Source organism: Ammospiza caudacuta, chromosome 3, assembly GCF_027887145.1.
Source record: "Ammospiza caudacuta isolate bAmmCau1 chromosome 3, bAmmCau1.pri, whole genome shotgun sequence".
NCBI classification, from domain to species: domain Eukaryota; kingdom Metazoa; phylum Chordata; class Aves; order Passeriformes; family Passerellidae; genus Ammospiza; species Ammospiza caudacuta.
In genome coordinates, this window is record NC_080595.1 from 4,401,524 (window position 1) to 4,415,143 (window position 13,620).

The 13,620-nt window shown below is 40.0% G+C and overlaps 1 protein-coding gene across 2 annotated transcripts in view; it reads right to left on the reverse strand.

Annotated features, from left to right (window-relative positions):
* The window catches only part of EML6 (EMAP like 6), an 89,436-nt gene that overhangs the window by 40,860 nt on the left and 34,956 nt on the right, over nt 1-13,620 (reverse strand). For both annotated transcript variants that reach the window (XM_058801789.1, XM_058801788.1), the window contains exons 5-10: nt 11,396-11,581; nt 9,446-9,581; nt 6,984-7,185; nt 3,354-3,491; nt 1,334-1,590; nt 104-316 (exon numbers count right to left, since the gene is read on the reverse strand). In XM_058801789.1, the coding sequence (XP_058657772.1) occupies nt 104-316; nt 1,334-1,590; nt 3,354-3,491; nt 6,984-7,185; nt 9,446-9,581; nt 11,396-11,581 (1,132 nt within the window). The remainder of the gene's footprint in view (nt 1-103; nt 317-1,333; nt 1,591-3,353; nt 3,492-6,983; nt 7,186-9,445; nt 9,582-11,395; nt 11,582-13,620) is intronic.

Here is a 13,620-nt window from a genome sequence, read left to right on the forward strand (position 1 = left end):
TAACTGGAATTTTGCACCAAAAAGAAAAGCCACCATTAGAAAATACACTGATACAGTATTGAGGTGAATCTTGCATTTTCAGCCATACAAAATTCCACCTTACCTTTCTTTAGGCACGGAAATCTGAATAATTTCACCAGGCCAAAGTCATCACCAGTCACCAGCACGGAGCTGTTGTAATTCCCATCCACAGAGTTGACATCTGTGATGTTTGTGTATTTTGGCCAAATTCCACTCACTTCTGCTCCTATCACACAGGTCCATGAAGCCCAGTGAATTCCTTTGATCTCATCTTTGCTTGTTAGATGTTTCCCAGCTGAAAATGTGCAGGTGAATAACCAATTTCATCATTTGCTTCTTAGAAACTCTGTTTCTTTTCATCGTATTTATCTGTGTATTCTAGCTGTAATTAATTTTTAACCTCAATTAAGAAGAGTCACAATCTTCCTTTAAATTACTATAATCTCTCATTTGTGATGTGTGAGGACAGCACACATCTGAGGAATTCTAATGCAGCTGCATTAGAAATAATTAGAATACTAATGAGAATTAGTATGCTAATTAGGATTGGCATGATAAAAACATACGAAAATGGAAAAACTTCATCATTCCAAATCTACCAAAGAAATGCCTTCAGTAGAAAGTACTGTGAATGGCAAGAGTTCCTAGAACACTTTCAAGTGCCACAATTTTAAATCATGCTCATGTGCTAGTAGTTTTTCATCCACATTAAGTCCCTGAAATGTGAGTATTTGGTCAGTCAGCCATTCTGTACTGGTACTTTTTACTTACAGGGGCTGTTTCAGAGTTGATTGAAGGTTGCCAAACTAGCTCAAAAGAGCCCAAATTTTTATTTCTAAAGCTCTCTTCTGCAAAAGTTTCCTCTAAATATTAGAAAGCATTCTCAAATAAGAGTGAGAATAAGTCAATTAGTTATCAGTGTTGTTTCTACCAACAAGCTTTTACATTGAGAACCTCAGCAATTCAAGCTGACTCAAACAATTCGCCTATTTTTAGTTATAATCTTAAAAACATTCTGATCACTAACAGGAATCATTCATCAAGAAAGGACAATAGGGACAGAGGGGCTTTGGTAATTACCTAAGAGTGAGTTAAGCTGTAAAAGTTGTAATGAAAAAAAATGTAATTTACATAGCAGAGACAGCCTCTCCTTAAAGCTGAGGATATTGAAAAAATGAGCAGTGGGTATTTCTCTATGTTCCAGCCAGGAAACTCCACTTTCACCTGTAATATTTGTATCATGTTTGTGGTGTTCTCTTCAAACCAAAACCAAAATTTAATCATTCACAACACAAGCCCCTTGTAAACTTACAGGGCATCTTGTAGAAGAGCCTCTCTCCAGCACCATCGTTGGTCTGCAGGAACTTGCTGTCCACAGACCAGTCAATGTGGGTGATGAAACTGGAGGATTTGCTGCATTCCCCAATTTTTTTGTATCTCTGGGCCACGGCGTAGATGTCCACGGGCCCATCGTTGGAGCCCACGGCCAGGTAGGAGCCATCGGGGGAAAACTTCATCTCATGGATCACCTCCTTGCGGTCCTTGATGTGAACCACCTCGGTCATGTCCCTGCAGGGGCCACAGGGCACAGTCACAGCTGCACACCAGCAATGAGCAAGGCACAGATGAGATAGATGCACTGAATAATTTGTACAATAGAAATTAGATTTCACTTGAAATATCCTTTTTTTTTGTGGATAACTTCCTATTGCTTCCATTGTTTTTACGCATTTTTAAAGCAGCAGACAGAAACCACTCTGCCTGTCCACAATGATTCTCTTCACCTGCACTAATGAAGTACTACTAGCAGCATCCAAGTCAAGTTTACTGAGATACATTTTTTAAGTTTATCTTTTAAATCCTGACACACAGCACTGTTAAAAGCAGGGTTAAATCCTGACACACAGCACTGTTAAAAGCAGGTAAATGAAATAAAACTCCTTTCAAGGAGAAGCATTCCTAACCCAAGACAGATTTCTAGGAGGCATCAGACAAATTAACAAAGACAAGATTACTGGGAGACTCGGATGCTACTGCTAGCAGCATCCAACCCAAGTTAACTGAGATACATTTGGTAAGTCTATCTTTTGAATCCTGACACAAAGCACTGTTAAAAGCAGGGTCCTGAAAGGAGAAGCATTGATTTTAAGCATTTTTAAAGCAGCAGACAGAAACCACTGCCTTTCCACAATGTTCCTCATTCTCTTCACCTGCTCTATTGAAGTACTGCTAGTACTTCAGTATTTACTGAGATACATTTTGTAAGTTTATCTTTTAAATCCTGACACACAGCACTATTAAAAGCAGGGTCCTGAAAGGAGAGGCATTGATTTTAAGCATTTTTTTAGCAGCAGATAGAAACCACTCTGCCTGTCCACAATGATTCTCTTCACCTGCTCTAATGAAGTACTGCTGATGAAGCAGCATCCAACCCAAGTTTACTGAGATACATTTTGTAAGTTTGTCTTTTAAACCCTGACACACAGCACTGTTAAAAGCAGGGTCCTGGAAGGAGAGGCATTCCTAACCCAACACAGAGATTTCTAGGAGGCATCAGACAAATTAACAAGGACAAGATTACTGGGAGATAAAGATGATTAACTTCTTTAGAAAAATAGTCACTGGCAAGGCTTTTAAATTAATATGAACAGCTCATTTAAGTTTTGTTAAAGTCATTCAAGCAGAGCATTACAGGGGTTTTTCCAGGCTTTTTCCCTCCTATCAGTTTAAAGTTCCAAGAATTTTAAGTATATGTTTGGCAAACACAAGGAGTACAGTCAGGAGGGGGTAAATTATTCCAGATATCAATTAAACAGCTTTTGTGTTTTGAAATCACAGTAAGGTTTGGCCATTTCACTCTATGGCCAATTTAAGGCTTTACCTGCTTTTGTGTGCCCTCCATAACAGCATTTCAGACAGAAAATGCTTAAGATTGAGCCATGTAGAAAAAGGCCTTCCACTTACACAAAAAACAGAATTCAGGTTTATCTTGAAAACACTTACAAATGTCTTTTGATCACCAATTATTTTGCCTGGTATGTGTATGCCAGGAAATAAATCATCAGTGAAGAAGACCCTCTCCAAACTATGTTTTCTCCTTTATGCATTTTTCTTCTCACTAAATACCTGTATAACTTCGGACTACAGGAAAACAGCCACACTTGAAAATCTTAAATTTTATCAACATTATTCCTAAGAATAAATATTTTGAACTTTATTAAAGCATAGATTTTCTCTTTGCCAAACTGCCACCTTTTAAAAGGGATATAGATGAACCTGCAATTATTATTTCTTTTTCTTCTGATAAGATACCCAGTGTTTTCTCATCTTACCTGACTCTGAGGACGATGAAGGAGCCATCCTTCATCCCAAGTGCCAGCTGGGACCCGTCAGGGCTGAAGGACACGCTCCGTACGGCCTCCTCCATATTGCAGCGAGCGATCAAGGCATGGTCAGCAAGGCTCCACAACCTGCCCCAAGGGGAAGGGAAAGCAGGAGGGGGCTTTTCCTGACTGCCCAGGGTTTGGGTGTCTTCAGGAGGAACCCCAAAGGTCTAACTCAGCTGGGAAAATCACTTGCACACACCCCTTGTGTTAATATTGTGTAAAGGATTGAGCTCCTTTCAATCTGAACACAACTGTGGTAGAAGAAAACAGAGTGAAGCTCAATTTCATCATCATTTGGTGTTATTTTCAGACTTCACTTATCTGACTGAATTCCCCAAAGTGAATAATAAAAATGAAGTTTCTGTAGACAGGAAGGGTCAATGCAGCTCAGAATGAAATTTTCGCTGAAAGCAACACTCAGGGAACATCAACATTCCAACCACAGGAAAAACTTTCTTGTCCTTACTCTGAATGAGCTAGGAGACAAAACTGCATAATGATTCCTTCATTCACATCAATGCAATTGAAAAGAATCAACCAGTAAATTTTGTCCTAAGACAAAGGCAAATAATGCCCCTATATTTTTCTGAAGGAATGGAAGGAGCTTCCCAAATCACTACAGGTTGACCCACAAGATCTCAGCAGGCTGCAATACTTAGAAATTTAAAGAACAAGTGAAATAATGGGGAAAAATGCATAAAAGACCTCTCTCAGGGTAGAAGAATTAAGAAAATACCCAACTATCTTTGTTTTGGTAGGATAGAGTCATCAATGTAATGTCCTGATAACACCTTCAGTAAAATATGTGAATTATGAATCAGCAGATGTGATTATGTGCTAAACTGGAGAAAAGAACAATTTGTGCAAGAACATGACACTGAGCTGTAGAGCAAAGCTGGCCAGAAAGGAGCCCCAGCCTGGATGGGAGATCCTCCTGTGAGTTCCAGTAAAAGCTCTGGAACAGTAACAATTCCTGGTTTTACTGAAGGCACTGGCACCAAGGATGTGGATGCCACTGAGCTCAGCTCTGCACAGGGAGCTGGGAGGCTCTGGCAGCACAAGAGGCTCCAAAGGAGAAGTTCTGTTCTTGGCACTGGAATAAACAGCATAAACACAACTTGGATGGAGCCTGACAAGAAGGTGGAAAATAAATGAATGTGGGACATTAAAACTGTTTTCAAAGACAAACATGAGGTAGGATCAAAAATCTTGCAGTCTCACAAGGGAGAAGCTGTGAGCCAAACATCACATGGAATGAACAAGGAAGGTTTAGAAAGATTTTGAAGAAAACACTAGAATACAATTATTGCTCCAAAATGTTGCTTCCACATAAAGCAGTCCAATACTCTGGAAGTCCAATTGCAAAACATGACAGTTTATTTAATAAATGAAATAAATAATTCTCTATGCCTTTAGAGAATGATAATTTTTCCCTGTTCCTGTGGTAAGAGATAGGGAAGAGGCAACTTTCCTAATTGAGATGGTTTGCTCTGGAAATTTAAAATGTTAGAAACCTATATTTGGCTAGAGACTTCTCTCAGCTGGGCTAGGGAAAAATGCAGTAAATCCCCTTCTCATTCAGACATCCCGGACACAAGAACACCATCTGACTCACTAAATACTTTTATTTCTAAACCAATTTAGATTTCCATTACATACCCACTCTTTGAAAAATAGTGTGATAATTGAATACTGAGAAAATTTACCCAATGAAGGGCAATACAGAAATATCCCTGTGGATGCAATTTAAATATTACAGAAAAATTGTAGGAAAATACTTTTGTGTACTTTTTTATCTTATTGAAAGTATTTATACATTTCATGGGAATTCCTCACACGAAGCCACAGTCTATAAAAAATCCCAGTAGCATTCAAATGCTACCCTCTCTAGTGCCCAAACAGCCCAAAGATGTGTGATGTCAGGCAGTAAAATCCCTGCACATTGGAGAGAATGGCACATCCAAAGGCATCAGGGATATCAGAGCTGCTCCAGCAGAGATAAGAATGATAAGAGCGGCACTAATCAAGGTTTGATGTGCACACAGATCCTGGAGGGGCACGAGCAGGGTCAGGCTCTGAGTCAGCAGCTCCAGGAGCTGAATTACTCTGTCCACCAGGGGATGAGCTCAAGACAAGAAATCCCATCTTAGTGGGGCTTATTGGCTTGAGGGCAGTGCAATGCTAATCCCAGCTCTGCAGCCCTTCCTCCAGAACTGACCTGAACCCTGCCAGGACATTTGTGTCTCTCTGTGACACTGGGCAGGCAAACCCCAGCAGAGGAGACCATTCATGCACTGCACAACCTGAGAGAAATAATCCTCTGTGGGGAGCAGGGAGAAAACACAACTGTAGAGAACAGCTGGCAGTTCTGTGGGGTTCTCACTTGGATTTTAATTGGAGTTAGAATGAGATGAGGGATGGCAGGGATAGGAAACCAGTACAAATGAAAAGACTGAAAGGGAAGAAAAAAGAAATCCCAGCTGGGCAGCAAGCCTCAAGGCAGAGGTGAATCATAATGTGCAATCTGAAGGAGCAGGAATCAGAAGCTGGGTGTATGGTAGGAGATGGATTTTTGGCTCAGGAAAACCCCCATCTCTTTAATCACAGGTAAATAATCAGTTCCACTGGGCAGAGTCCATGCTCAGGTGAGAACACAGCAGCTCTGTGGGTGTGGGCTCAGGAAGACTCTGAACTGGAAAAGGAGCATCCATGACTTTGTGACAATGTCCACAAATACGTAGACAAAATTTAAAAACGCTGCTGCAAAGCCTGAAGACACAAATGGAGTTACTAAACACAAGATTACAGAATATCCTGAGTTGGATCAGAATCACCAGTGCAGCTCCTGGCCCTACACAGACACCCCAATAATCCCACCCTGTGCATTCCTGGGAGTATTGTCCAAACACTCCTGGAGCTCCGGCAGCCCTGGGGCTGTGACCATTCCCTGGGGAGCCTGGGCAGTGCCCCACCACCTCTGGGAAAGAACCTGTCCCTAATATCCATTCGAAACCTCCCCTGACTCAGCTCCAGCTGCTCCCTTGGGTCTTGTCACTGGTCACAGACAGAAGCAATCAGTGCCTGCCCCTCCACTTCCCCTTATGACGTTGGTGCATTCTCATTAATCTCATTTTCTGGCATTGTAACTGAATTAGTTTTAGATCAGATTTCCTAAACACTCAAGGCTGAGGCAAATACCTTCTAAGTAAAACACTGGACAAAAGTATTTAGGCTTTAAGCTTGTTGCTTGATATTACCAGAAGAGAAATATGAGGTGACCATTCCCCATTTAGATGCCCTGTACACAGCAGGACTAAATCAATAATACAAGCAGAAGATGTAAATGCAGCACATTTTGAACATAAATTCAGATTATTTTTGCACGATGTGCGGCACCCAAGTATGAAAACAAGTATGAAGAGAAAAAACAAAGTTACTAAGAAAAATATGGGGGAGGGGGTGGTGAATGTTGTCTTAAGAGAGTCTTAGCATAAGGCCAGCAAGTCAAAATTACAACAAAATTACAACTTCAGGTGCATGTGCAGCAATGGAATGAAGGAAGGAGTGCAGCCTTACCGCACGGAGCGATCGTCGCTGCCGGTGACCGCCAGAGGCTTCTTGGGGTGCACAGCCAGGGCCCAGAGCTCCCCCTCGCAGTGGCCCTGCATGATCAGCATGGGCTTGTCCCTCTCCCTCACCAGCACCTCGAAGATCTCGCTGTCCTGTGTCCCTGCCAGGAGTCTGTCAGCTTTCCAGCACACGCTGCGGATGGACAGGCCTGGGGACACAGCGGGAGCTGCCTCAGTGCCAGCTGTGCCAGGGGGCACAGCCAACACTGCTGCAATTCCAGATGTGAAATACAAAGTGTGCATTTGTGATTGTGATATGTGTGGAGACACTTATAAAGATGAATTCTAATAATAACTGAGGAAAGTAAAGCATGGAAGAAGGCCTTTGAACCCATCTTTTGTTCACAATTAATTTAGGAGCATTTGAACGAAAGCGTTAAGGATGTTGCTCTTTGCTTGTAGTTAAGCCTTAAAGAGGTTTGCAATAAAACCTTTTGAAGTATAATTTTAGAATATTGCTTGTATCCTTGAAACTATAGCTTTGGAATATATATAAAGGAAACATGCTTATCTCACACCTTAACAAAACAGAGAAAAGCAGCTTGAGAAAGGAAGACAAACATCAACTCAAGGATTTATAGTTTTGACCAAGGGAAGCTGGACATCACTGTTATTGTCCAAATTATTATTACTCTAATTGTATTACTATTTTTATAACCATCTTATTACTATTAAACTTTTAAAATTTTAAAAACAATAGATTGGCGTTTTTCACATTTAGTCAAGGGGTTCCTGTGACTGAAGTTGGTTTATTCCTTTTTCCAGTGCTTTACTTTTCTGCGCATTTAAATAAAATTTTTAATGGTGAATTTAAATGGTTTGTACCCATGTATCACACTTCTCCACTTTAATCAAAATGGATTATTAAAAAAATATTTAAAAAGATATCCCTCCTTCCCAAGCCAACAGAATTTTGCTTTGTATAAATTTAAGAGAACTTGATCTTATTCACAAATCTGATCCCTACTTTGCAGCTGGAATTTTACCAACCACAAGTTCAAAAACACCCTCTCAGCAGGCTGAGCAATTTGGTAGCACTCTCTGGTCAACTGCTTGCAGGGTTTGTATTTTCTGTTCCAGTACATGAAAAAAGTTTGGATAATAGATCTGGATGCTGTGAGATGTGAATGAATAAAAAAGTCCATTTCTCATGCAGTCAAGGTCACCCTCACATCATCATTCTCACATTTTTTGGAACCAAATACATAATGCAGTTAAATATTGCTCACATAAATAAAATATTCTCATCTCCTGAGAAGGTTAAATTAATCCTAATTTATTTTCCTGTCCACTTCCAACAGCTTTTAATTTTTCTAATGCCATTTTATGATTTAGCTAAATTCATACTGAAGTTCTGACATTCATCTTGGTACACACCAATGACCACACAATGGAATTCAGATTAGAATTTGGTGGAAGATGGACATTGTTAAGATTTAGAATACAAACACAGCTTTGGATGTGGGATAGGCAATGTTCTCTGTGAGCACATGAAGGAAGATTATCTGCTCTCAGGGTTTGTTTGACAGATAATGCCTTTGCAAAATGCTTTGGAACAATAACTGGAAGGGAGGGACAGAAGGTCCCAGGTAAGCATCAAGGCTCCACCGCTGCTCGAAGCTTCAGATGTGCTTAAATTCATCGGTGCCAATGACAACTGAAAGCTTGAGGCTGGGGGTAGCCTCAAAGGCAGCTTTCACTTGCCCAAGATCTTTGATTTTTGGTTATTTGTTGCTGTTTTCTAGAAATTCATGCTAGACATTATGATTGAGGCTGCAAAAAAACACATAAAGCCAGAAGTGCAGAGCACAGGGACTGCTGCTTGGGTGTTTTTTTGGGGGCTAAATTCTATGAGTGAACACTACACCCTTGATAAAGTGTGCATTGTGATGCATGAGATTGTAAGTGCTTCAGATCATAAAATAAAGTGATGACTGAGCTCACAGGAAGCAGGATTAGATTCAACAAATGAGATTATCACCAATTTAATAACATTCTCTCCAACAAATCTGCCAAGTGCTACCATTCCAAGTGCATGAGTAGAATGTTCAGATGGTCAGCATCTCTGAGTATTAGGTTCCAAAAATCTCAATTTGTTAAATGAATTGCAAGTAATTAATTAATTAAGGATTGACTAACTTCATTCTCCCATCTTAAGGTGTTTAATTAGTTCTCACTTATCTTCTTGCATTTGCATAATGGTAGCAGTGATTTTATCCCTGTGTTTATACCATGAACCATGGGAAACTCCACAGGTTCAGAATTGTCAGAGAGGGAACACAGATCCAAAATAAATACAGTCATTAAGGTAAAAAGTCAGCAGTATGCAGACATCTATGCTTTACATTAAATGCTGTCACAATCCATTACCCAGATGTGTGAAAAACCATTAAAGGAACAGCTCATTACCTTTGTATCCTTGCTCAGTCTCCCTGAGATCAATTTTAGTGATTGGTTTGAACTCAGTGTCCCACAGGCGAATGCAGCCATCTCTCCCTCCAGTGGCAAAGCCTTCTTCACAGGCATACATGCTAAAAATTCCAGCCTGTCAACCAACAGCAGCCCAAGTTTCAAATGTCTTTACAAGCAATTTAAACACACAAAGCAAACGTTTTCAAAGAGACTCTTGTTGAAGGCCAGAAACTGCTGGGCACAGAATGTTGCCCATCCAGAAAGCAAACCAGCAAACAAAGCTTTTATTTCAAGTGCTCCACTCGAGTGGTTTATGCAGAAACCTTTGTGCAAATAGCAGTGACACAGCCTATCTGCAGAACTTCACATTTAGGTTTGGGAATATTATGACAAGGACAATTGAAGAACTAGTGGAGCACTTAAAGTAAAGAGTTGCCCGTGATAAACAAAACCAAGCAAACAAGCAATACAAATGTTCTGCCAGGAGCAGAGGTGACTGAGACATTCATCATGAATTCAGTTCAGACATCGTTTGGGATCTGACAGGAACTGAAAGACTGTCAATTCATTCTCTTTGTTGAAAACAAGTTTCTATGACAGTCTGAATTTCTCCTTGGTTTTGAAAATGCCTCATGATTAATGACTGTGCTGAACTACCTTGGAATAGTTCAAGGAATGCCTGCTGAGCCAGTATTTTAACAGGAAAACCTTGGTTGGGAGATAAGTTGAACTGCATGGAGATAAATACAATGGAGAGAAGACCTCCATTTTCAAAGTGGCTTTGTGCAATGTCTTCATAAATTAATATTCCTAATTATAAATTACATAAAGATTGTGTGTTAGCAATGGCAAACTCCATAATTCATCACATTATGTATAAAGAGGTTGTATTTAATAATTTTAATGAACCTAACTAAAATTCTGCAAACAGAATTCTGCTAATATACTACAGGGGGTTATTGCTTGCCAAAGACATTCCTGTGTTACTGCAGTTGCAGTTTCATGGTAGCTCCTCAGGTAAAATGTCCCACTGACTCCAGTCTCTCTGCTTTCATAAATTAGGGATTACTTTTGTAAATAATCAGTCCTTAGATCTCATTTGAAGAGGTCCTACAAATCCTGATAAACTGTCACCATAACTAATTTTGGGAGATCAGAAAAAAACTATTATTCTTGCAGTGCTCTTTCTAGAACAAAACTATAGTAACAAGTGTTAGATGTCATACCACTTTTCTAAAGAAAATTGTCTTGTTTCCTTTTGATCAGAAACCCCACATCAGAATGCCATTACCCACAGTCATATTCCAAATGGGAGCAGTCCTCATTTGAAATAAGACAAGGAATCCCTACTTGAAAACCAGAAAGAAATTAATTGTATTGGACTGGTTAGAAATCTAACACAATCCTGCACATCCCCCTTTCACTCTGTAATGATGAGAGCTGCAGACTGGGGGTGGTGGTTTGTGGGTGTGTGTTATGGAGGCAATTGGAGTATAAACTCTTTGGAGGGTGGCTGGAGTGCAAACTCCCATATTCAACAGGCTTGCTCCACACTGAAGCTCTCCTGAGGAGTCAGTCTCCAGCATTGGGAATTTCAGTGGGAAAATTTTATTTAAGCCTAGATAATCTGCTTACCAACTATTTTTAAGTAAATTGATCATAACTGAAGCTACTCAATCTGTGAAACTTTAGATGTACAGACTTCATCTGAGGTTTGTTTACTTGGTTAGATGGAGGCTATAAATACCAGCAGTGTTGGCACTATCAGCTCAGCATCTGTTGGCAAGATATCAACAACTACAACATTACATCTAAATTCTTAATTGCTGAACAGCCTCAGCCATCCTTCTGATCTGAAACAGAAGGAAATTTTTGCAGCTAAGCCTCCAGGAAGTCTCTCAATTTAATGAACAGCTCCTTATCAAACAGAAATAAAACATCACTTACACTGTGTGCTCCTTGAATTGTGCGCACCAGGTTGAGCCCTTTCCAAACATAGATGTCCCCATTTAAAGCTCCAGAGTAGGTGATGTCTTCTTTAGCACAGGCTAAACACAGGATTGTTTGGAGATCTCCTGTTTTACCAAATATTCCTCTCTTTGCTGTCAGGGCATTTCCACACAGTGTCCAAAACTGTGAAATGTAAATGGCAGATCAGGAGAGGTTTTTGCAGAGTTTCTGGTTTTTCTCATCAGTGTGCAGCTCTCAGACACACATCCTGTCAGAGCAGTGTCTGGGCAGGCACTGAAGAGATTCCCTCAGTCCTATCAGAACACTCACTACCCCAAAACCTGCCCATTTACCAAGGAAAGTTCCAGGCAAATATAGAACATCTAAACCCAAAACAAAGGCTCAAACTGCCCGAGGGGATGAGGCTCAATGCTGCCTCACCACTGCCTCACTGCCCCTTCTCATTCTCACTGCCCTTTATCAGTTTTGCTGGGAAATGCCATCCAGACAAGTGCATGTTTTTAAACCCAAGCAAATACAATTTTTTTTGTCTGCAAAACACAGCTAGAGCACTGAAGTGATAGAATGCTTTATCTTACACAACCTGTGTGCTGGAGCAGACATTTCTGTCCTTCTCCAGAGCACTGAGAGAGTTCTGCCCCTCAAATATAGTCACAGTTACTGAGAAACCATCTGTTCATGGGGACTGCAAACACTTGTACATGAGACAGCTCCCTGACTCTCAGAGTAGCAGGTTCCCAAGTGAGGAAAGGGGACTTCCAGCTGCCACCCCAAAGTCATTAACATTCTGCAAAAAGGAATCCAAGACTGACTGGGGAGGAGGAGTGAAGAAAAGAAAGTTTGTCTCAGAAGGTTGTCTTTGGAGGTGAGCTAGAAATATCAAACTATTTGTTTTTTAGTAAGAGTGTTTTTTTCAAATATAAATAAATATAATTTATATCATTTAAATAAATATAATTCTCAGTTTATTTGATTCATAAGCATAATAAGGGCAAAAGAAACCCAAGAGGGGAAAATAGCAGAAGCTTAGACTAGGAGCACAGTATAATGGAAACCAAAAATACTTGATTTTAACTTATAATGAAGGAATGTAATTTAAAACTATATTATACACAGTATTGCTCTTTATTAAAAAAAAAAAAAAAAAGAATAGAAGCTGGAAAGAAGTGGTTGCTGAATCATGCTGGCTTTGTTAGCTGCTCAGAAATTCTGTTGGTTGCTGAACACTACCAGGAGCTTTCCAGGCACCTCGGAAGTGTGAAGGAGGATTATTGCTATAATTGCACAGCACAGGCAGAACACATCTCCAGAGGGTCTTTGGGCCTCTTGAGACTTTATCATCATCATCTGTAATTCCAGAGCCTGGAATTCAGAGGCTGTGTGAGGTGATTAATCCTGAGCCTGGAAAAAGTTGGGCTGTATCACACGTGCTTGCTCAGTTCTTATCCTTTTCTATTTATTTTTTCTATGAATAGTTCTCTGTGCAGAGCTTTGTGCAAAACATTAATCAAGGCATGTTTTCATGTCAGATTGCATTTTATATAGAAAATATGTTCCTAAACTTCACTGTTGCACAGAATAAAGAGTGAAACACTGGGTTTGCACTTCTAAATCCCAGGTGAACCCAGGAAGAATTTAATTTTCTTTTAAATCTTACAAATAAGTCCGTCTCATGAAGTTTTGAAGGCAGATGCATGTATTTAGGTAATTCAGGTAACATAGGCTTGAGGAAATTCCATTCTTGCCTATTTGTTAGGCCTGTTTTAGGCAATTTAGATTTTTAACTTATTTTTCAAGACATGTTTGCTCTGGAAATTGCATTGAGTGTTCGTCACCATTCCATTTATGAAGTGAGACTTGGCAGACCTCAAGACATACTCTAAAAAGAGAGCCACCCCATGCTGTGGTGATGCTTCCAGCTTTAATTTGGTAAATAAATAAGGCATAGTAAACTACAACAATAGTAGTTTGTAATAACTATAATAAACTACAATTTCTATCTGCACATGAAATGCTTGTGCTCTTGGGTCCATTGCACACAGTTGGCTAATATTCTGAAAAGTGTAGCAAATCAGTAGCTCCTAACACTGGAGATGTTATCAAGAAGTTCATTCCCCACTGACAGCTCCTTGTATTCATGTACCTCAAACACTTGGGACTCTAATTAGGGATCTACCCAACAAGCAGGACAATCAAGCAGA